General features: G+C 35.7%; 1 protein-coding gene across 1 annotated transcript in view; it reads right to left on the reverse strand.

The window, feature by feature from the left end:
- Positions 1 to 18839, reverse strand: part of Wasl (Wiskott-Aldrich syndrome-like) — a 32662-nt gene extending 13823 nt beyond the window's left edge. Inside the window, exons 1-7 of the mRNA XM_005402337.2 lie at positions 18681 to 18839; positions 16178 to 16264; positions 15850 to 15946; positions 12098 to 12121; positions 4302 to 4470; positions 3610 to 3652; positions 2386 to 2539 (exon numbers count right to left, since the gene is read on the reverse strand). Coding sequence (XP_005402394.1) covers positions 2386 to 2539; positions 3610 to 3652; positions 4302 to 4470; positions 12098 to 12121; positions 15850 to 15946; positions 16178 to 16264; positions 18681 to 18812 — 706 coding nt within the window. The 5' untranslated portion in view covers positions 18813 to 18839. The remainder of the gene's footprint in view (positions 1 to 2385; positions 2540 to 3609; positions 3653 to 4301; positions 4471 to 12097; positions 12122 to 15849; positions 15947 to 16177; positions 16265 to 18680) is intronic.
- Positions 18840 to 23963: the final 5124 nt, after the last annotated feature.

Here is a 23963-nt window from a genome sequence, read left to right on the forward strand (position 1 = left end):
GGCAGGCGTTGTGCCACTGAGCTAAATCCCCAGCCCCTCTCATCAAGATAAAACAGGAAAATTTTAACACAAATTTTAATTTACAGGAACATTACCAATTTCCTAAGTATTTTAAAGTTGTGTGTTTAAGTTTAGCTCCTGTCCCTAACTCAAATTAATATAAAAATATAAATGTATTTCATTCAGGCTAGCAGTTACTTAGTAGTAATATAAACAACAGGGGCCTGAGGGCAAGAGATATGTTTTTGGTATCGGGAATCAAATTCACAACCTTGAACTTGCCACGCAGGTGCTGTGCCGCTCAGCTATATCCAGGCCCAGGAAGTATGTATGTATGTAGGCATTATGTATTTATTTTGGTACCGGGAATTGAACTCAAGACCTTGCGCTTGCCAGGCAGGTGCTGTGCTGCTGAGCTATATCCCCGGCAGTATTTTTTCTTTTAATATATAGAACTTCAATAAAATTATCTAAACTGCAGACAAAAAATGTGCTCTGACTCACGCAGAAATAAACTTTTTCTAAGCATGTACATGGCTAAAACATTGGTTTGAGTGTATGGCAAAAAACTCCACTGGAAGCATACTTCAAAGTAGGACATATAACCTTTCCTCTAAATCAACACAGCACAACATGCATACTCGAGCACTGGGTCAGATCTACCCCACATACATACCACTCCACTGCGGTGGGCCTACAGAAGAGATTATTACCAGTTAATGGACTTCAAACAATTACACACACACAAAGAGACATGGTAGAAACTACAAGTCTATCTGTTTTTATAAATTTCATTACATGACTACAAAGGAACTGTCAGGCAGTGAGATTTAATTCAGTAGGTTTTTACACAGCATATTGCCAAGGCAACTTAACTTCTTTTCAGATTTGTGTGAAATATTAACTTACATTATGCACTCTATGGATACAAATTTTAGTAAATTGTTAATTTGCCTTGTTACTCTTTCTTCAAGAAGTGTTCTACATTAAAATCATTCTTTGGTGTCGAAAGGTTCCACACTGAAAGTTAGGTTCTTGAATATAATCACAATTTTTACACCTTATACTTTGTTCCCAAAGCACGTTTTTAATGACTGTGACTTTTTTAAAGGTAATTCAATTAACAAAAGACCACGCCTAACTGTTTTTAAAGAGTGTACAATAAAAAGCAGTGATAATAATAAAGATTTTTTTAAGAAAAAAACAAAAGAACAAACAAAAAAACAACTCCAATCCAGAAAATGTAATGAACCTTCCATTATAGGTATTCAGGTGAAAGTGCACCTGCAGGGCTGACTCAATAAAGTCAAGAGTAATTCATGACATAGATTCAAAGAGCTGAGCCACCGTCAGCATCACTGGCAGTGTACGGGGAGGCGGGTGGCAGGGCGGGGAAAGGCTCTGAGGAGCGCACGAGCATTCTCAGTACCTCTGTCACTGCACACTGCGACCCACCCAGAGCGCTGAGAAACAACCCCCGCACTGTGCCCGTACGGCTTTTTAAATTCAAAGGACCTGAAAGTACAATCTGTCTGCAAGCAATTTAACACCATGCTGGTTTCAGTGGAACTAGCACTGTGTTTCCACAACAGCAAAGTTACTTTAGTATAAATTGAAAGGTTGTATTTATTGTAATAAAAATGTTATATTAAATTGTTATATAAAGATTTATACATACTGTTTCCATTGTAGACTTTAAGATTTATGAGGGAAAAACCATATGTGTACATTTAAATATCCTGAGAGCCGTACTGGAATAGCATCATTTATTGACTACATGAAGAATGAATCAATATATCACAGACTGAATAAACACCAACAGTGACGAAGACACAATGGAGTCAAAAGCTGACTTAAAAGATGAATTCTGCCCTGAAAAATGTACCGTATTCTGCTATAATAACTGCTAAGATACAACTAAAATACAAGGTATTTTAAATATAAGATCGTAAGAAGTTGAAAACTCTGCTCTCAGGAACCAAAATAAAATTTGGTATTTTTCCAAGAGGACACTTTGTATTTCAGAATTAGAGAGTGACCATATTTAAACTACTAGTTCTGAATTACAACATAAACCACTGTAACGGTGTGGTGGTTTCTAAGATTAACTGAAATATTTAGGTAACCGTAATTCTTTACTCTAAAATAGAACAGCTGGAAGATTCTATATGGATTTTCACAAATATAAAATTTTTATAATAATAAAAGCAGTAATTACAACCTTTCAATTTATACCAGAACAACATAAATAGTATGATAGGCCAAATTTAAATATTCTGCTCAAGGAAGGCTCATAGAATGTATAAAGCCATCTGTCATAACATTGATTTCACCAAGTTCAGAAGAAAAGAAGAGAGACTCATGTGCTCAAACAGAATGAGTTACCTTGCCTTCGTAGTTCATTTTTAACAGCTTCCACACCTCCTGTTTTTTCAATGAAGTCATATATAACTTTTGATGTTTCTCTGTCTTTAAGCTGTGCCTCTGAGATGCCACACATGTCAAAAAGATTCTTCAATTCTGGATCCAAATTATTCAGCTACGACAGACAAAATAACTGGTAACTATCCATTATAATTCTTTAAAAATAAGTATGATAAAATGTAGTACTTAGCTGAGTCCTTATGAAATTACTTTAAGTTTATAAACTTTCAAATGGTTACATAATTTAAATAAATTTTTTTAATCATTTAACAGTTTACCCTGAGCATCACTAGGACAGAGTCTCTGATTATGTACTAACTATTCCAAGTGTTGCTTGGGCAGGTATCATTTCAACCAGCTGATTCTTGCACTGAATTAATTTGATAAAACTGTCATATTTGTATTTCCTGTTGTATTACCTTATGAAAATGAATGAAATAAGCATGCAATTTTCGGTCATCCTGTACTTAAATAATTGGATTGGTAAGTGGTTAATAAAAAGCCTTAGCAGTAGAGAAGAAAATGGATTTTTTGTATTTTATCCCATCTTTTTAGTCTGTACTCAAAAAGACTAAGTCCCATTTAGATTTCTCCTAACCCATTCATGATTAGGGTACCTCCAGTGTTTATTTTATCTTGTCCTAGATTTAGGTATAATTATGAATAAACACAAAAAAAATAATTTAATTTGCAAATTTATGGGGAAAGACCTTTTTGTAACCAAATCCCTTGCTACAGTGCCAACACAAAGAGGTACTGAATACGTTTGTAGAGTTATCACGGTAGTTACATAACCCAAAGGATTGTGGATGCCAATCATAATAATTTTTCTTTAAAATATTTCACAAAAATTTGGTAGATAAATTCACTTAAAATTTTCAGCTAGCAGAAATAGCTCCTCTTGGCTTTCCAAGCACAATATTTTATTTATTGAGTATAGGACAAAAGACTTTGTCCTAAAACTTAGCAATAACAGAACAATCCTGTGGTTGCAAACCCTGTACTATACCCACATAAACACAAGCACATTCAAATAAGCTGCAGAATTCAGAAAGAAAAATTCAAAGAAAGAAGAAAAAGGATGGACAGACAGGCAAGAGAGAGAATAATAACAAAATCTAAAGACAGTTCATAATACCCCATATATTTTGAGTACTAATAAATATGGCTTCAAAAGATACTTACATCAAAGCCTGTATTTGGATCCCACCCAACATGTCCAATGTGTCTAAAATAGAAAATTAAAAAAAATAGAAAAATAAAATGCAAAAAGTGTATTTAAAGCATACTATGTATGAAATCTAATCTATCTTTGAATTTCTGTATTGAACTAATATGTACTTCTCACAGGCATAACCACATTTTGGGAAAAACTATACACAAGGAGTCAAGAGACCTGAATTCCAGCCTTGGCCCTGGTAGTATATGAAGAAAATCTTCACAGTCTCTCTGAACATCAATTTCTCTAACTATCTAATTAGTATAAAAGTACAAGTGTTATACATGATAGAATAGGCGTTTTATGATAAGCTAATAAAATCTGCATATGGAACTGTTTGAAATATATGAATACCAAACACGTTCTTTTTGGCCTCTTGACAATGTTTATACACATTTCCAAGTACAATTTATAGATCAACATGAGAAATCATTTTTATGTCTAACACCTGAATAAACAACTTGAATTTTTCTTTTCTAGTGAGTAAAAACAGTAATATCAATGGAGCAATTGTCAAAATAAAATCTCCAACAAAATCTATAGCTTTGAAAAAGTACAATGTAAGCATCCTTCCCAAAAGAAAACAAAGGTTCCTAAAGTAAAAAATCAAGAGCAGCAATGAATACATCAAAGTAAAGATAAGAACAAACAGTCTTACTGGAAATTGCTTGGTGTTCCAATATCTGCCTTGGTTAATCTCTTCTTTTTAGCTTTTCCTTTCTTCTTTTCTTTGGTATGGGAGATATTGTTGACTTGCGGACCATAAAACCTATTTGTTGTGATTTCTGGATTTTTTATGTCTACTGTAGCCATGGGCAGATTAGGACCTACAAATAAAGCCAAAATAATATGAAAAAGATGTAATTTAAGAAAATAATTATACACAATTCTTATTTTGAGATCATCTTTTTCTAAAGTAGAATCACTTCATTACCATAAATTAAAATTTAAGCCTGCATATTGATACTGTCTAAATAATAAAGTACTGGCTACATTCCTAAAGCCCTTAAACTTAAAAACCCTACCAAAGGTGCATTATTTTAAATCACACTTGTATTTTTACAAATTTAAATCTCATGAAGAACATGAACTTTGACAGAAATTAATTAATCCGATCCTTTCTTAAATTCTGACCATAATTCCTTCATACCCAACATACTGCTTGCTGGTAAAATGGTATTTTATACAACACGTAACAGTGAGAATGAAGATAGTAACAGAAGTACCCACTTTGTTTTAAATTTAACGAAGATATCTAGTCTCCTGTTTAATTTCACCTTTATTAGTCTATGAGAGAAAAAGTACTTCTAAAATTATTATTACCATTTTCCCCAAACCATGATATCTAAGTTCACTATTATCTTCCCCCCAGCAAATGTGTATGCATACATACATGCACATACAGCCTTGGACTGTGAGCAGCAGACACCCTACTGAAACTGGAAACACTCTTAAAGTACATATCTTCTGCGAGATTCAATGGTAAAAATATCTCAGGCACTTTTGGATATCACTGATAGCATCTTCTTTTTTTTTATCATTATTTTAAAGAGTAAAAGAAGGTTAACATAGTAATAAGGAGGCTTACCAAATTACAAAGTGGTAGGAAGTTATCAATGGTTGTTGTTTTATATATTGTTATCTACAAGATAGTTTCTCAGGAAAACAGACAAATAATAGTGAGCTACTGACAAAAGTGGTAGGTTATTATCAATGGTTGTTGTACTATACTTTGGTATCTTCAAAGCAGTTTCTAAAGAAAATAAATAGAGCTATACATGAGTGACCAACTGAATATTCATTGACTATTCTTAATGGTTGTTGTTGGAAACACATAGTAATAAACATACATCTTTATTTATTTATGAAATAGCACAGGAACAATACAAACATTACAGAGTTATGGACAGATTAGTAGGAAAATATCAATGGCTGCTGTAATATATGGTGGTATCTTCAAAGTGGTTTCTCAGGAAGACAGAGATACACAAGAAAGATCTAACAAGTACTTACAGCCTAACAGTTGTGAAAAATAGCACATTACCTCCTCACCAGTGACTCCTTTCACTGAGGTGTGATGGCTGGAAGGCCGGCCAGGATTGAAAAGGACCGAGAGACTTGCACCTGTGTCTAGCAACAGGCTGTTTTCTTTTTCCTCTATAGACATGATTATCTGGGGCTCTTCATGGAGATGAGAGTCTGGCCACAGGGAGAAAGTAGAGTAAGCCCCAGGCCCCCTCATTCTTATTAGACTAACTGGTAAGATGCATCTGAGCTTTGGGGCCTCCACTTTAGAAGGCAGACCAATCTCCAGTGGTCACCTTTGCATTCAGGGCATGGCCCATGGGGCTTCTGAGGGCACTCCCTCTTGAGGTGGCCTGGCTTTTAACAGTGGTAGCTGACGAATGTAGTCATCGAGTTCTTGGAGCCCTGAGAATCAGACTTAGGGTCTGTTTCTCTTGGTACTGCAGCAAAAGCAGCTTTTTCTCAGTCTCTTTGTTTTCTCTCCTTGGCCTCCTCGTCAGGGCTATAGAATATTGAGGAGGCAGTTCTTACTATCACCTTAAGTGAGCCATCTGGGGCAAAAGCCATTTTTTATAGCTTTTTCTCTCCAGCCTCCCAGAACACAGACCCCGCAACCACTTAATGTCCTCTCCCCAACCATCAGCACAGGCAGCAGGTATCTCAGTGCAGACATCTCCAGAGCTCCACGCGCTCCTCCACTGCAGCCTGTACTGTCAGGGGAAAATGGCTTCCAGGGCATCTCCCCAGGTATTGCGCAAGGTCCTCCTGGTTTCCAACTTCAGAATGGCTCTCGTGATCCCAGTCAACTACACCCCTGAGTCTTTGGGCGTAGTCTGTATTCTCGTGTTCTCCGAGTCCTTGTTCAGCAGCTGCTCCTCCACTGACTCTGAACCTTTCTGGTTCTCAACGGCAGGGACAAGAGCGACCTGTTGCGTAGCAAGTATTCCCAGGGGTTTCTACATGTAGGGATGATGCATGCACGTCCTCCAGCAGGCATCCGTAGCCAGCGCGTGGTGGGCCAATTGTGTGATTGCTTCTCTGTGCCATGAAAGTTCTTGACCACACAGCGGCGGCTGGCCTGAGGTTGGGCGCGTGCTGACGCACAGCTTCCTGGACACTGGCTGCCCACCTCCTGGGCGCCCGCATGGCTGGGGTTCCGGCCGAAGGCTGGAGCTCCCTGTCGCGTGGCTTTCCAGGCGCAGGCAGCCCGCCTCCTAGGGGCCTGCACGGCTAGGGTCTGGCCCAAAGGCCAGAGCTCACTGGTAGCACCTTCAAGAAGTGACTAAATAATGTAGCAAAAAACTTGCAACACCTGCTCCTCAAAAGACTTCATTTTAATAAAGGTCCTCTGTCCAAATCCCTCTGAGGTGATTACATTAATGACAACTCTCAAAATGTTATCACTGTTTGTAGAAAAGGACTTAGGACAGCAAGCCTGAGGCCACGACTCAGAAACACCTGTGTGCAAGGGTGGTCCTCCTTGAGCAGGCGGGCCCTGAGATGGGGGGCCGTTTCCACCATTCCCTGACAAGGCAGGTCATGTACCTAAACCTGTGCTACCAAAGTGGCTTACGCGGAACCTCTGCCTTCCTTCTAGGAGTGTGAGTTGTGTGTGTGCCAGGCGGAAGGTACCAACATGACTATCACCATTAAAACTCCTTGATATCATGTCTCTAACATGTGTGTCCTCTAGGTAACACTTCACACACCGTCACAACTCATTACTGGAGGCATGAAAACCGCCTATGATTCCAGTGGAGAAAGTCTCAGAAGCTTGTGCAGGTTCTTACAGACTTCCCGTGCTGTTCCCTTCAGACTTTGCTTTGTATTTTTACTGTAATAAGTATATGCATTAAGTTCAGCTATATACCAAATCCTGTGAGTTCTAGTGAGTCACTACCAATGGGGCCGACCCCCAACACAATCACAAAATGACTTAGGTAAAGGCAACTTACCTAGGTCGCCCTACATAGTAATGAAGGTGGAGAAACTTAAGTTTAATAGCTTAAAATATTCAAACTAGTACATTCTCTTCTATGAATTAAATTAGCATTCTTGTAAACCTGATATATGGCTTAGTAGCAAAAGTGACACAGCTGTCTCGGAAGAAAGTTCAAAAGTGAAGACAGAAACAAAATATAAAATGGTGTATGGCATAAATTACAATGTTTAACTCACACCGTGGTCACCCTGAGTTTTCCCTTCTCCCTCTACTAAAAACTTAGGCATGAATACATTGTTATGAATCTGCAAAGCAACTACAAAATATGGAATGATCTCTGGAGGCCTTATAGATAAATTAGTAAAGGTTAAAGTATTATTTAAACAAGTATACATAGAAAAGTCCAATTATAGAGGTGATAAAAGAGTAATACAAATGGAAAGAAGAGTCGGCTGACCTATATGAAGTCAGATAATTAGTGACAGAGGCAAAGGTTAACGCTGGTATCTTGGTTCCTTATCCATTACTTTTCCCATTACTAATTATTTTGCTTTTTGTACAGAAGTAAAGCTATGAAGGGAATGATAATGCTAGTGTTACAAATATCACCGGACATTACTGCTATACTAATTTATTAGTTTTCTCAATTTATAGTCCAACAATTCATTATTCAATAGATAGTAAAAACTTCAAAATTTAGAAAAGAAACATCTTCAGAAAAGAAAGATTCTACAGATTAGGTACTTGGTTGTTTCTGTTGGTAACAATGACTTACTTTAGAATTTGAAGATATTAGAAAATAAGTTTAAAATGGTTTTAAAGACTAACTCTCTTTCAAAAGTGACATGCTAATAATATATTAATTTGTATAAAGCACATTTTTAAACAATTTAAAGATTTAGTGACGTATCCAAGTCATGCTAGTAAGGTTTCATTTAGCTACTCCATTTATGAAATCATATTTAGTCTAAGAACTACTAGACAATATATAATGGAGGGACCATTTGCCCGCTCCTTCAAAAGATACTCAAATGATAAATTATGTCCTTACGTTTAAGGACAACTGTCACAGGTAAAGGTTTTTCTTCTGAACAGCAGACATTTCTAATTAATTTTAAATCTAAGAGAACAAACCCAAGTTTCACTTAAATCCCACAAAAAGCAGAGAACTCTCACCACGGTAAGATAATTGAGAAACAAGCGGCCCAGTGGCCTCTGATGTCAGTCAAGAAGTGAGAACAAATAATCAAGAAGTGTATAAGCTAAAGGTGAGACTGACCAAAAAAGAAGTAAGAGTTAGTGAGGAACATATCAGGTTGCATTTTGGGAATTTATGTGACTTCAAATACAGTGTCTTTTTAACAGTTACAATTTGAAAAGATGTGATAAACTGATCATCTAAAGGAGGATCTGAGACAAAGCTCCTGTATGAATGTATGGTGAAAGTGCGCACTGCCACCTAGTGGTGCTCCACCAAATGCAGCAGATCAATGACTGCTCTGAAATGTACTAGATTCCACATACGATTATCATAATGACAGAGAAAGCAAGGTAACTGCTCAACTGCAAGACAAAATATTAAAACATTTACTAATAATTATTTGATTATTATATACATAACATATACATTAAAAAGCACAAAACTACTGGCCAGATTAGCTATATAATTTTGTCTTTTAGCAAGACTTTGAAAAATATTCAGTGAAAAAAGTCTGGAAGCACTACATGAAAGAGTTAAAAGTAAAAATTTAAAACCAAGCGGATCCTCAGGGAAAAGAGACTCTACTTCCTAAGTGACTGAGAAGAGGGACAATAAAATCGTGAGATACCACTGTTACACAGAGAACTTCTAAAATCTACTGTAGAGAAAGAACCTGAATGTTTTATATGGTTTGTACAATTGCTACACAGTTTAAACTTGTGTTACTTTCTCCAAAGCTTCTAAGGTCACCACTAGGAAGCCTTCTCTTTTGTTACTCAATACATGCTCAACAAATGCAAAATAATTTAATAAAATCAAAAAGGGATCAACATGCTGTGTGTACCATCAAGAAAAAAATGTTTTAACACTGCATTAAAAGTTCAAATATGAATGATATGACATCACTGCTTCTGCCTTTGCTTCCACCACACACCGGTTGTCTATCTTTTTTTCTTTTGGGTTTTTTTTCCGGCACCAGGAACCCAACTCACGACCTTGCGCTTGCCGGGCAGGCGCTGTGCCACTGACGTAAATCCCCAGCCCCAGCCCCAGCTCCCACCCCCACCCCCACCCCCGGCTGCTTATCTTGAGACATGTTATTTATCCTCTCTAGGTGTCCGTTTTTCTTCCAGAACCATCTTAGCACAGTGGTTAAAGGGCCAGGCTCCGGAGTGAGGTCACTTGAGGTAGAATCCTGCTCCAAAACGTACTAATTACGTGGCTGTTATAGCTTATGTCTAGGTGTATGTTCAAAGCCTCAAAAGGTCATAGGTGGGGCTTTTTCAGAGGTAGCTGGATCTAGAGTGTGTGATGCTGGGATTAAGGATGTGTGATTATTACATTAGTCCACTGTTCATTTTGAATAGCTCTGACTGTGGATTAAGGGAAGGTCCACCCTGGGTGTGATTACCACTGTCCTACAGGTGTGCAGCCTAGATAAAAGAGAAGAGACAGAAAGAGGGTTTGCTGTTTGTCTTTTGTCACTTGCTATTTTGTTGCTGGCTACTTTCTGCCTGCCCTGGGTTGCCATGTCCTGTTTCTCCTCTGTGATGCCCCACTGCCATGCCACCCTGTTTTAGAGCCAGTCAACTATGAATTAACACCTCTACAAACTGTGAGCTACCATAAATCTTTCCTTCTTCAACTCTGGATATCAGGTATTTTGTCTCAGCAATGAGAAAAAGTAACTAAGACAGTGACCTTAAGCAAATTACTTATCTGTGTCTATTTCCTCATCTGTAAGATGGAGATAATAGTAGCTATTTCAGAAGGTTGTTGAACAGTGTTTGGCAGGTAGTAAATGACTACTAAATAGAAGATACTATTAGAATTATTATCAGTATATCTTCATTCTGATAACTAATAGTTATTGAGCACTATGCTATGCAATTTGATTATATCATTTAAGCCTGAGAAGAGCCCTATATTATTATGCCCAAAAGACATAATTTAAATATGTACAATAAAGGAAAATCTGTAAAAGACAAAGTATATATAATACGTGGCAGATGGTAAACACTACGGAAGGTAGCCATTAAAGATTTTAAGAAGGAGAGCCAGAGGGAGAAGGAAGGGGGCTAAAACCAAAGTGAAGAAATATCATGTCCATGTACCAACTCCCCACAGTGAATGTAGTCATTATGTACAAACGTGTACCAATAAAAAATACATAAAAAAATACAAAATTTTAATAAGGTAAATAATAAAATTTAATACAGCAATAGTTGGTGCATGCTTTTATCCCAGGAAAAGAAACTTAAGGACAAAACCAGAAAGTAATTGATCTGTTTCAAGCAAAAAATACTTAACAATCACTAACAGTCAACATACAGTAAAAACTCTGTATTATGTATATTTCTCCCAGAAGAACAATTCTAAATTCTGATGAGAAGATTCGAGATGCTTAAAAACAACAAAAAACAAACAATAGGCGTGTTCTTTATTATAATGAAGGTTACTGGAGCAATGGTCTTTCCCTTCATAAAGTCAGGGACACTCATTTAAATGTGATGAAAGCTATATAGATCTTCTCTTCAGGAAAAAAGAATGTAGACAAGGATAAAATTTAGTGCATGATTTGTGGGAGGGTTTATACAATCTGGGATGAGAGCATCTGCCTTAGAGATCTGGGAATTTATCCTTTATATCTCTGATATTCAATACTAAAATAAATGAACTCATTGCACCCTACCTGCTCCCTATCAAATTAACGAAGGCTGTGTGCAGCTGTGAGTTCTAAACGCACAAGCAGTGAGTGTGCATTTTCAATGTGCTTCATATAACAAGCACGGAGTATTTTGCAATAAGAAGATAAATCTTAAAGAAGGAAATTAATAAATATGGTAGATAAAATTTAATGTTTTTAAGAAGATTTTAAGACAATAATGTACCATTTCTAAACTTGGGCAATTTTTTTAGCACAGAATTAAGTACTTCACACTACGCATTCTTCCTTCATATTAGATAAAATTTAATGTTTTTAAGAAGATTTTAAGACAATAATGTACCATTTCTAAACTTGGGCAATTTTTTTAGCACAGAATTAAGTACTTCACACTACGCATTCTTCCTTCATATTAGAACAACAACATAAACAGTTAAAAAAATAATGTTTCCATTATTCATGAATGGAATTAAAATTCACCTGACATTCATGAATTAAAATAAGAATATCAAGTTTCAGTAGTTGATCAAAGACATAAAATATTAATGTATGGAACATATCTCTACAAAAATTAAACTGTAACCGAAAATCTTTTTAGTCAGTAATCATGAAAGAGCTTACCATTTGGGGGGTCTCGTCTTTTCTCTGTTAGAAAATAAATTATAATATCGTTAGACTTGTATAATGCAAACACCAATAAAAAAATTAATTCACTTAAATCCTGCCATATTCTTAAAACAATTTACAGGTTACAGAAGGTTTTTCTGAAAAACTGACACCTAAATAAAGTAAGGAAGGGAACAACATATTCAAAGGTCTAAAAAAGCCAGCATGAGAGAACCTGTAAACATTAAATGTTATAAATATGATCTAAAAGTAAGAGTAATAACAATAATGAAAATGGGGACAGTGGATCTGGAGACAGAAGTGGGTGGGGAGGGTAAAGGGAATAAAAAGAATCAAGGTGTATTATGTACATGTACCTATTCCCTAAGATGAACATAAACTTCATGTATAGCAAGCACATACTAAAAAGCAAAAAATCAAATCACTTTTTGCTCATGACACTGTTCTTACAACACTGCCACAACCAGAAGTGTCACAATAGAAATAGAGAAGAAAAGACTGGACTGGAGTGCAAGGAGACAAGTCAGGAAGGTCAGGACTGGACCATCGAGGGCCGCGCCATCCACAGTCAAGGACGACAGATTTTATTCTGAGTATGACAGAAAGCACTTCTGGGGCTGTCAATGGGGAAAGGACATGACTTCATCTCCGTCTAGATGGCTGCTGCGGGGAAGAGGGAGCAGGGGACAGTGTGGCTGCAGAGTCTGGCCAGGAAGCAGGCTGCCACTGACTCGGTGTGAGCCTGGGTTCAGATGGTGACAGCAGAGGTGGCAAGAAATGGTCACAAGGCTGTTTTTGAAGAAAAAGGCAACAGATAGGATTACGAGGGAACACAGTGAGCTTCAGTAGTGCCACAGGCTAATGCCTGTTACTGAGATGGGGGAGAACAGCAGTGGAGCAGAACAGGTCTGGGGAGGACTGAGGGTAGGGTGGGGCTGGGACAGGCGACAGGGACCCAGTGTTCTGCTGCTCAGATGAGCTAATAAGTCTGAGAAGGTATTCTGATACCCAATTTGGTATACAGTGTGCAAGTAAGGAGAGAAGTCAACAATGAGATAAAACTATAGGAGTCATTAGCATATACATGTTTTTCAAAGCCATGGTATTAGAAGAAAGCACACACAAAATGAAAATAACTAGGGAACTCTGAGTGCTGAGACAGGCCAGAAAATGAAAAGCTACAGACAAGCCAAGGTTTTTTTGGTGTGGTATGACCTCCACAGTCAGCTACATTCCCACCCTTTTCTTTTAAGACAGGGTTTTGCTAAATTGCTAATTGCCTGGGCTGGGCTTAAACTTGCAGTCTTCCTGTGTCAGCCTCCCAGACCGCTGGGGCTATAGGCATGCATCACCACGCCCAACTGAAAACCAGGAATTGTATCAATTCTCTACATGCATGGTTGTATATCAGGTTTGTAAAGAGCAAGATACTATTTGGCCTTAGAAATTTCAGAAGAGATTGAAGGATGTTTTAAAAATGTCATTTCTATAGATCCTTTAATACAACATTTTCTGAGTACTCGTAACTACTTGATGAAATAATTAGTTTATAATAAATAACCACAAAACAAAATCAATAGGACTTAGTGGGCAAGTTAAAAACCTTAGCAATGTGAAATGTGGATGTATTATTTTATTTGGTGAATAGATGGAGTGACTTCTAGAAACACAAAGTGAGCAAGTCCTCTCTATGTCAATGACTGTCAATTCCTAGTTTCTAAGGTAATGTTTTCTCTGATTCTAGAAAGGAACTATTTCTTAAGCTAGTGGATGACACACACAAAGTATGGGAATATAGTGAAATAAGTAAAGGTTCAGAATGTAAGTTCTAAGAAGGAATTACTTAGATATACTGACTTAATAATCATTCATGTGACATAGAGGAGCATGGATTGAATAAAACAAATCGGGAACTAAAAGTACAGTGTTTAATCAAATTCAGAAATGTTTTACTATCACAGTACTAGTCAGACATATTTGAAGTTCAAATCTAAACACCATATTTTGAAAACACATAATACCTAGAGTGGATTCAGAGTATAGTACTCAGGATGTTATGTCTAAAAGCTGTATCATAGGAACAGTTTAAGACAATGGATCTAGTTAGGTGAAAGAAGAGAAAGCATAAAGAGAACATGATAGCTCCCAAAGTTACACAGCTATAAGTGAGAAAATAAAAACTCAAATAATTTGTTCCCCACAAGATGGACCCATGTACCTAAATCACAGAAAATTGAAAATGGAGTTTGATTCAGCATGCAGGGCTACAAATGATGATTAAGCCACCTCTGATGTTATGATCCTTCCACTACTGAAACAGTGTCTAAAGTTGAGGAACTCTACACAAGAGAATTACTATACCAGGTAAAAGACCTTTAACTTATCCACTAATTTCAAAGCCAATTTTTTTTGTTGTTGTTGTTGTTTTTCCGGTACTGGGAATGGAACTCACGACCTTGCGCTTGCCAGGCAGACGCTATGCCGCTGAGCTAAATCCCCAGCCCCAATTATTTTTATTTTAAAAAGTATTTTTATTCTTTTTCACACATAAACAAAGTGTATTAAAAACGTCACATTTTGACTGAGAGGAGCCCCAGAAAGCCCTTGACCCAGCACCATAGTGTGACACTGAAATAGGTACTGAACCATAATTATCCCAAGGTCAAGGTTTAAACAGTGAGTATTAAATTCTTTCCTAGCATGGAATCAAACTGCAAACACCTCTGACCCCCAAAAGAAACAGATCCTACCAACTCTCCTATTCCCTTATTTTAAGTAGAATATAATAAGATGGCAATAGTGAAGCAACAAGTTGGTTTACTCTACTTTCACTTTTATCTCACCATCCTCTCACCTAGAAATCAATAAAGATGTGCAAAATGAAATACATGCTTTTACACCTCTGTTTTGCAGATTCCATCTTCCTTATCTTGGCCCATTCTCTCTTATTATTAAAGACTGCATACAATGATCTTCAAACTATGTATTCCAGGAAGTACAGAAAGACGTCAGAGTATAGGGCATGCCTAGTTTTGCAGGATCTGTTTGCCAGTCTCAATTCCAGAATATTACCCCTCATAAAACTGATTGCTTAAGATATGATTTTGGAGAGGCTCACATTTCCTAACCACCCTTTTCTACTTTTTCCAGAGCAAAGCTTGGTATACCTGTCAAATAACAGTCCTATACCAATTAATCTAAAGTTCTACATTATCCTTCATCATTTTCTAAGTGTTTTATGTAAGCTACGGTTGTTTCATGCATTAAGTTCCACATGGTTTTACAGTAAGAGAAACAAAGCCATGTTTACAGATCTTGTTTGTAATTCTACTTATTTGCTTCTAAGCTTGCCTATAGTATTTGTGAACAAAAAATGAAACACTAATAAATTTAAATCACAATGACATTAATACTGCAAAATTAGATTCAGTAAACACTGAATTACTAGAATGAGTCAATAAACATGAAAAAAACAAATTCTCAATGAAAATATTGTGAGGTAGGAGTCACCAAACTCATTTTGGAAGGTATGGGATAGTAAATATTTTAGGTTTTCAAGATCATACAGTCTCAGTGTTGTAGCACAAAAGTAGCTACAGACAATAATGTAAATTAATGAATACAGCTGGGTTTTAACAATGTTCAGGTTCAAAACCAGCCAGTGGATACACCTGTCCCATGAGACTTAGTTTGCTGGTCCATCTCAAGTAACTATAAAAAGGAAAAGAAAAAAATGGAGGTGTTACCAGATTTCCTTTGTCGCCGGCTCAACAGGTCTGTAACTGCTTTTCGAAACTTTTTTGCTTCTTCTTCATTGGCAAAATTAAGAGCAACTTGACAAGTCTGAAACATTTCCATTAGTGAAAGCAAACAACAATTAGTTTTATCTAACAAAAATGATGAACAAAAGTTACCTAAAACAGCACACAAATGACAAACTGAACACTTTATTTTTCAAAAAAATAAAATAGTAAATTGAATTAGATCTTTCAACAGGGGTTTATAAACAATCTGGATTAGAAAAGGCAAGCAATGGAAAATTTCAACACGGCAATCAAAGAAAATGTAACTTACATCTCCAGCAAAAGTATGAAAATATCCTCTAGGACTATTATATACAAAGTTATTGTATAGTTCTTGTTCCCACAAAAGTTTCCCATCCTAAAAAAAGGAAAAATTCAAATAAGAGCTACAAAAAACAAACTCTCCAGGAATGAAAGCATAGTAACGTAGTTATCTATCTTAACTTTTATACATTATGACATATATTTGTAATATGCAGCTAATATCACATGACAATAACTTCTTAATAACAAACCATTAAATGCTAGCTAACATTTTCTTTCATAAAACCTACATATCAAATGAGTTTAGTTCAGTAAGCTAATATAATTAATGGGCTAATTCTGAATATAGGTACTAGTTCAAATATTTAACTAGAATAATTACTAGATTATCAATGTCACATTGAAGAAAGAAGATAAGCACAGGTTACCAATTCATAGTTCCATCAGTAATAGATTATGTACCATCAAATATTATAGGAATATTTTATATTCTTTTTCTTAATTTTATAGATATGGACAGGTCAAATATACCTTCTCGGTACTCCTCACTAACAATCTTCAAATTCTTAACTTATGCAGAATGGCCTCTTAGTTAAATACTGGTATAAGCAATAGGAATCAAGATACAGAAAGAGACTGATGATTAAAACACATCAAGGTTAAACTACAGGCCAGGTATGGTGGCACACACCTGTAATCCCAGCACTCAGGAGGCTGAAGCAGGAGGATCATTGCAAGTTCGAGACCAGCCTGGGCTACAAAGTGAGCTCAAGGTCAGCCTGAACTGCACAGGGAGACCCTGTCTCAAAAAGACAAAGAAAAAAAAAAAAAAGAAACTACAGATAAGAGCCATAGCTTATGCCTATGTCTAAAGCCATAGTATAAGAATATATTTAACCTTCATAGGAAAGGCAGCTAATTGTGAAATGTTCTGCAGTGATTATCTCCAAATGGAAATATGTGGTTAGAGAAACTAGTAACTTCCCTATTTGTAATACAAGGTTCTATTTATATAACAATTTTAAAATATGAAAAATATATTGTAGATATATTATGATCACTATAATGGAATTCCTTTAGTCTCAGTGGAGTTGTATTGTATCTCTAAATAGTGATGAAGAATCTATCAAGGGCAGTGAGGGTGAACTTTTTAGAGCTTTCAATGATAAACAGCCCCCACTGGCATCTTTGCCACTAGTAACTTAGGGGTTTGTTTCGAACTATAGATGTGTTTCCATTTCCCAGAATCACTGCCACAGTAAGCCATTGCTAGTAAAAGGAGGAACATGTTGCACCTCTCATCTGAATTGGGGTTCATGGAAATAGATGTTAACAAGCATCAATTTACAAAGTACAGTAACTTAAACTTCATTTAAGTTTTAAAAGCTGAAAACCAGAGATATAAAAAAAACAGGTCCATGATCTAGCCGATTTTATTAGTGCATAGCTGAATGTCAGTTTTAATTTTCTATAATTAAAATCCCATTCTACTATTGCCACATGTAAATATTAACTATGGAGGTTACAGAAAGATTTAAAAAGATACAATAGACTCCTCACCTCAGCAAAATGAAAATTACATTTGTGGTAACTATAAGAGATAAATACCTGATAAATGGTATCCAATCTAAGACAATGTGGCTTTATAATTAAAAATGAGGAATATAAAGCTATAAAAATTTCAATGTTCCTATGGTAAAAGAAAAAACAAGGAAAACGGACAGAAAATGCATTTTTATAGATATTATATAATGTTGTAAGCTTGGCCTGAAGTAACAGCATATACAAAATTAAAACAGTCTTTTATTGTTCCTGGCAATGACTACATATGCTAGTCTATAATGGATAAGATGGAATAAAAGAGTACCACTGGGAAAAACAAAAAGAACCTAAGGAAAGTCCGGGATCAAAAGGAGTCATTTTTTAAAAAGTCTTTCATTCACAGTTGCAGTGAAGAGATACAAGTACCCACAGTAGTCTCCCATTATCCATGGGTCACATTCCAATATATTCCACAGATGCCTAAAACCTCGGATAGTATCTAAGACCAAAGACATTTTGTATTCTTCCTATACATACACACTTACGGTTAATTTATGAACTAGGACAGCACTTCATAGATTGCACAGTAAGAGATTAACAACAGTAATAAAACAGAACAGTTATACTATAATAGAATTTATGCATTATTTTAGTAATTTTTCATTTAATAATTGGTACTATAGTAGAATATATGAATTATTTTAGTAATTTTTCATTTAATAATCAGGACAGTGGCTGATCACAGATAAATGAAACCACTAAAAGCAAAACCACAGATAAGAACAAACTTCTACACTCATTTTTGGCTTAAGATATACTCCCATTTGGTCCCAAGACCAGTACTTCAGTATCTAAATTTCACTATTTAGGTGCAATTTAAACACTAAATACAGGGTAAATAAATACATCTATATTAAATTACAATGGGGCAGAAATTCAGATTAAAGTAAAAGCAAGGCAGAACTCACCTTAATGTCAAATATTCTTAAAAAATAAGATCTCTGAGGATTGTCCTTAACAAGACAAGCAACACCACTGCACTTCTTTGACCACATACAGTTCCGATCCGCAGCATACAACTGTACCACTGCAGAAGACATAGTCTGCAAAGCATAAAATTTATAGCCATCAGTTTCAAAGTAACACTCAGATGACAACACCCCTTCTGATACTTTAACCTCAACCTTATGAGATACACCAAACCAGGACCACCTAACTAAGTTACCCCTGAACTGCTAGTTCCCAGAAACAAGGAGGTAATACACATTTACTCTTATTTTAAGCCACTGCTTTTCAAAATAATAAATACAATAACCATGTAACAAATTATTAAAAATTAGGATTTACTGACAAATGTGTCAGGAAATGTGCTAAACATTTGTAAACATAACCCCATTTAACTGTTATTGCTACTATAATCTCATTCTGCACCTGAGAAACCTAACACTTAAAGAGGGTTAGTAATTTACCCAGTATAATAGTAAATGGTAGAGATGAAACTCCAGTCCAGGCAATGCATGATTTCAGACCCTATATTACTTTTTGTGTTATTCTGTACCCAATAAAGTGAACATTTGGTATGGCTCAGTTCTGAAAGACTAAAGACTCATGTGTTCAGAGGTGGGACTTTCAGAAAGTGCCTGTACCATGGGAGTGCTACCATCATCAATGGATTAATTCACTGAGTTCCTTACTGAATGTACTTTAAGAGGAGGGACCCAGCGAGAGGAGAAGGTGGGTCACTAGGGGTGGACCTTTGGAAAGTGGTTCTTGCCCTGGCTCTTCTCTCTCTCTGCTTCCTGCTGTCAGGAATGAGCAGACTTGTTCCCCTGGGTCCTTACTTCCGCGATGCTCCTGATTTACAAACCATGTACTGAAACCTTTGAAACGGTAAGCAAAATAAACCATTTCCTCCTTTAAATTGTATAGGCCAGGTACTCTGGTTTCAGCAGCAAGAGAGCTGATCAATACAACATTTAAGCAATGAATTAGTTAAACACTTCACAGTGCAAGAACTAAATCAAACTTAAAAGCAAGATTTGTAGTTACTACTTTTAGGTATTTCAAATGTATTATCTTTCAGACGATAGATTAAAAAATACTTTTAAGGGGCTGGGGATTTAGCTCAGCAGAAAAGGCGCCTGCCTGGCAAGCACAAGGTCCTGAGTTCGGTTCCCAGTACCAGAGAAAAACCAAAAATAAATAAATAAATAAATAAATAAAATATTTTTTAAAAATTGTAAAACTGAGGGGGAAAAGGATTTTAAGTGATTTACACAAATGCCCACATGGTTTAAAGACTATATTGAGGATATGAAAAATAATTTGAGTGACTACCATCTTGATTTCTCTAAAAATACTATCTAATTAGAACCCTCGCAAATGCACAGGAGAGAGGCTAGCTCATTACATGCGCTAGACACTCTTGGTATACGGGTTTTCTAGGATATCTTGCTGCCACCCAGAACAAATATCATGAAACAATGGAAACTCCCACTTCATTCTAAATTAAGTTTCTTTTTTGATATAGTTTAGAATGTAACTATTTAAACTGTTTTTGTAAAACTGTTTTCGTAAACACACTTTACTGATAGGGCTCATACAAAGCCTCAACAAAAGTAATTTTTCTGGGCCAATAATATTCCTAAACTAAAATTAAGGAAATAATTTGGATAAATTAAAAAGTGACTTTGAATAAAAATATAAAAAGAAAATATTATGAATATATACTAATCATGGGTTTTAAAAAAACATAGGATCAGAATCAGAATAATCAGAATCAGAAGCTGATATAATTATGGTACCCTAGTTCACTAAAACCTGGGCATTGTGGTAAAATACATTAAAATTTGGAGGTTATATTTTGAGTATACTTAACTATGTGTGGGGACTGCCCTCCTTTGCTAAGAGGATTCCTTGGAATTATATACACAAATCTTATATAGTACTAAAATCAGAAATGTACGTTGAGCATACTGTTACGAATCAAAAGATCATAAAGACTTTCCCAGATAACAAAGAATAATGCTGTTTTAAGTTTTTACAAACCAAATACATCTTTGAATTTTACACCCAATCATGAACAGAACACAAAGCAAAAGGAAAATTTACACAAAAGCTATCAAAAATCACGAAGATAACTTAGAAATGTGGAACATGTTTATACTACCAGGGTGAGTTGAAAATCACAGACTGAAGAAGGTGAGTACGTACACCTCTGGCCTGTTCCAGAGTGTTTCTCTGCCAAGTGCTCCACTACAAGATGGCAGCCTGTAGGCTTCCTGCCTCTCAGCCCCTAGCACTGAAAACTTCAGGAAAAAGACGGATTTTGCATGTAATTAGCTAAAGGAATCAAATACCATGCTCAAGACCTAAAAAACCAGATGTTAAGAATCTGTGTTCTGATGAAAATTCATGTAAATGACTGTGCTTTTAGTATACAGCTCTCAAAATGTATGACTTTCTGAAAAGAAAAACATGGTAAGAAATTAGATGCCAAGACAAACATCTAAAAATCTCCCTACTTTTATTTTTTAACCAGAAGTCAAGAATTAGTAGTGTAGGAAAGAAAAGTGTTATTTAGACTCTGAAATTTTATTATGAAAATACCCTTCCTAAAAGTTCAAAAATTAACATAAATCATCTGGATATAGAGAATGGAAAGGAACAAAAACTAAAAACCTACATTTAAACATTTATATAAATTTAAAACAAAGTTTTAAAACATCTGTTTAGGAAATAAAGACAACTATTTTATAGTGTTTTCACACAGACACAGTTTGGCATTCGTTACAAACTTCATCCTAATACTAAAAGAAAACCCAGTATTCACAAGTAATTTTCGGTTACAAGCTTTTAAAAATTTGCTGCAATATTATTTCTTCTGTGTCTATTTCACTTCCTACCTTAATGTGGCGAAGCCTGAAAGGGACATCATAACGCCTTATAAAGTCTTTTCTGATTAATTCAGAAGTACAGTAATGACAAGCAACTTGTACACATTAACATTTAATATGTAAATGCCAGATATACAAAAACAGTAACTATCCTTTAAATTCCAAATTGACAGTATCTTAATTAAGTTTTCAAAAACATTCCTTCCATTCCTTTCAAGTAATTACAGCCAATCAACTATATTACTTCCTGTCTTTCATAATGAAGAAGATATGAAAAACAACCTAAGGAAAAGTGTTTAAAAGGAGAAAATTTTTAATAGCCCAATAATGTTAAGATTAAAACTTGCTAATTACAAATAGAAAAAAAGGTACTGTGCTAACTTTTGTAGACACATTCCCGACAGCTCATTACGGAGTAACTGCAATAACATACTCACATTCATGGTCAAGGACAAACGTAAGAGGGGAAGTGACTCCCTCCCAGTGTTCTTTGGCAGAGCACTTTAATCTCATCTTGTTTGACTTTGCATCAACCCAGTATTTTCCTGATTCTCGAGCTTGAAATGATTGCTTTTTCTTCATGTTTCTAGTCCATACATTTTTGTGTATCTCCATTATTGTTATGCCACAATCTTACTCTATAATTAATTTTTCTGTATTAATTTCTTATCCATTAAAAGAGATGCTAATCCTTTTAAGCACCTAAAATAGTTTTTAAATTCTATGCTTTCACTCCACCTATACTGTCTCCAACTAAACAAATATTTATTTAATTAAAAACTGCATGTGCTGATTTTAATAAGTATGATAATACATAAAAGAATGGCCTTGATTTTATACCGGGAAGTAATGTAATGGGGCATTATGTAATTTACTCTAAAATTACTCAGAAAAATATATATATATATTTTAGAGAGGTCTAGAAACAAGGTCAAATGTTATAAGCATTTGGCAAATCTAGATGTAAGATATACAGGAATTCTTTGTATTCTACTTGCAACTTCTCTGTAACTTTGAAATTATTTTAAAACAACTTGAAAAAACACATACGATTCATAAAAATGTTAAGACTCTTCTGTTCTCTTCCTAGTCATGGCTGTTTCGAGAAAGTAGCTCTCTTTACTGAGCCACTATACCTGTTCCGTACATCAGCCATGCCACAAGGACCCACACCTGAGAAAACACGGACTCACTGCTCCCTCCAACTGCTCCTACTCACACTCAGCGCTGTTGAAAGGATCTCCACTCCAAGACTCAACTTACAAACGTCACTTCTACAGTTCAAATTCTGTTCAGATTTTTGGAATAATCATGTTATGAAACAGGTCGAACAAGAATTTTATAATAGAAAAATAGGTGTTCCTTTGATTACAGACAATCAGATAATGATCAGGGAAGGACACTCACAAATTCTTAATTTTAAACAATGAACTCCCTATAACAAATACTAAGATGAAATAACACCATCTGTAACAATGTAATATTCAATATTATTAAAAGAAATATTTTAAGATAAACATTCAATAAATATCCAAAAGCAAATATGAAAAATTTTATTACTGAATAAAATAAATCTCTTCTATGATCACATTGGCTTACATGAAGAGTCAAACATTCCCAACTTTTGTATGTATGTGTCTGCGTACTGGGTCTCAAAATTTAAAAACTAATGGGGGATAACCTATCTTAAGTTTTTTCTTTACATAAAAGCCAAACTCCTAGCTGCACTCATGATAAATTCACATGAAATAACTCACTGTTATTTTGAACATGAAATTTTAGTCTATATTAGGCAGGATGGAAGAAATAAAACTAGGTAGAAAGGAGACTAGGGAATCAAGAATTTAAAATTATACTTTCAAGAAAAACTGCAGCTTCAAAACTTCAAAACTTTTCCTGCTTCTGGAGGCCACCCTACCATGCGACAAATCCCCCCCTTTCATTCTTAGAATAATGCCAAATGTCTAAAGGTCTTTTACAATAACCTGTAAATTCCTAGGTACTAGACCCTTTCACCTGCAAACTGCCCTTCCCTCCAGCCTAGAAAGCAGCTGAGGACTACAGAGCTTAACTTTAGTAACATGTAAATTCCCAGGCACTGAACTCTTTTCACCTGCAAATTGCCTTTTTCCTCCAGCCAGAAAGCAGGTGTGCTGGAGACCTGTCTAAGCTTTAAACTTATCCATGGTTTGCACTGTATCCTGGCACAGAGAAACCATACATTTGAGATTAAAACGGCCTTTAAGTGTGCCCCACCCTGGGGCTTGTTACGCATGCATTCTGTATCTACCTCTAATACACCCTTGGCACACCTCTCTTCCTGATGTGTCCTTAAAATTCCTTTTCCATGACAAG

The sequence above is a fragment of the Chinchilla lanigera genome, unplaced genomic scaffold (genome assembly GCF_000276665.1).
Source record: "Chinchilla lanigera isolate Chin_1 unplaced genomic scaffold, ChiLan1.0 scaffold00078, whole genome shotgun sequence".
NCBI classification, from domain to species: Eukaryota; Metazoa; Chordata; class Mammalia; order Rodentia; family Chinchillidae; genus Chinchilla; species Chinchilla lanigera.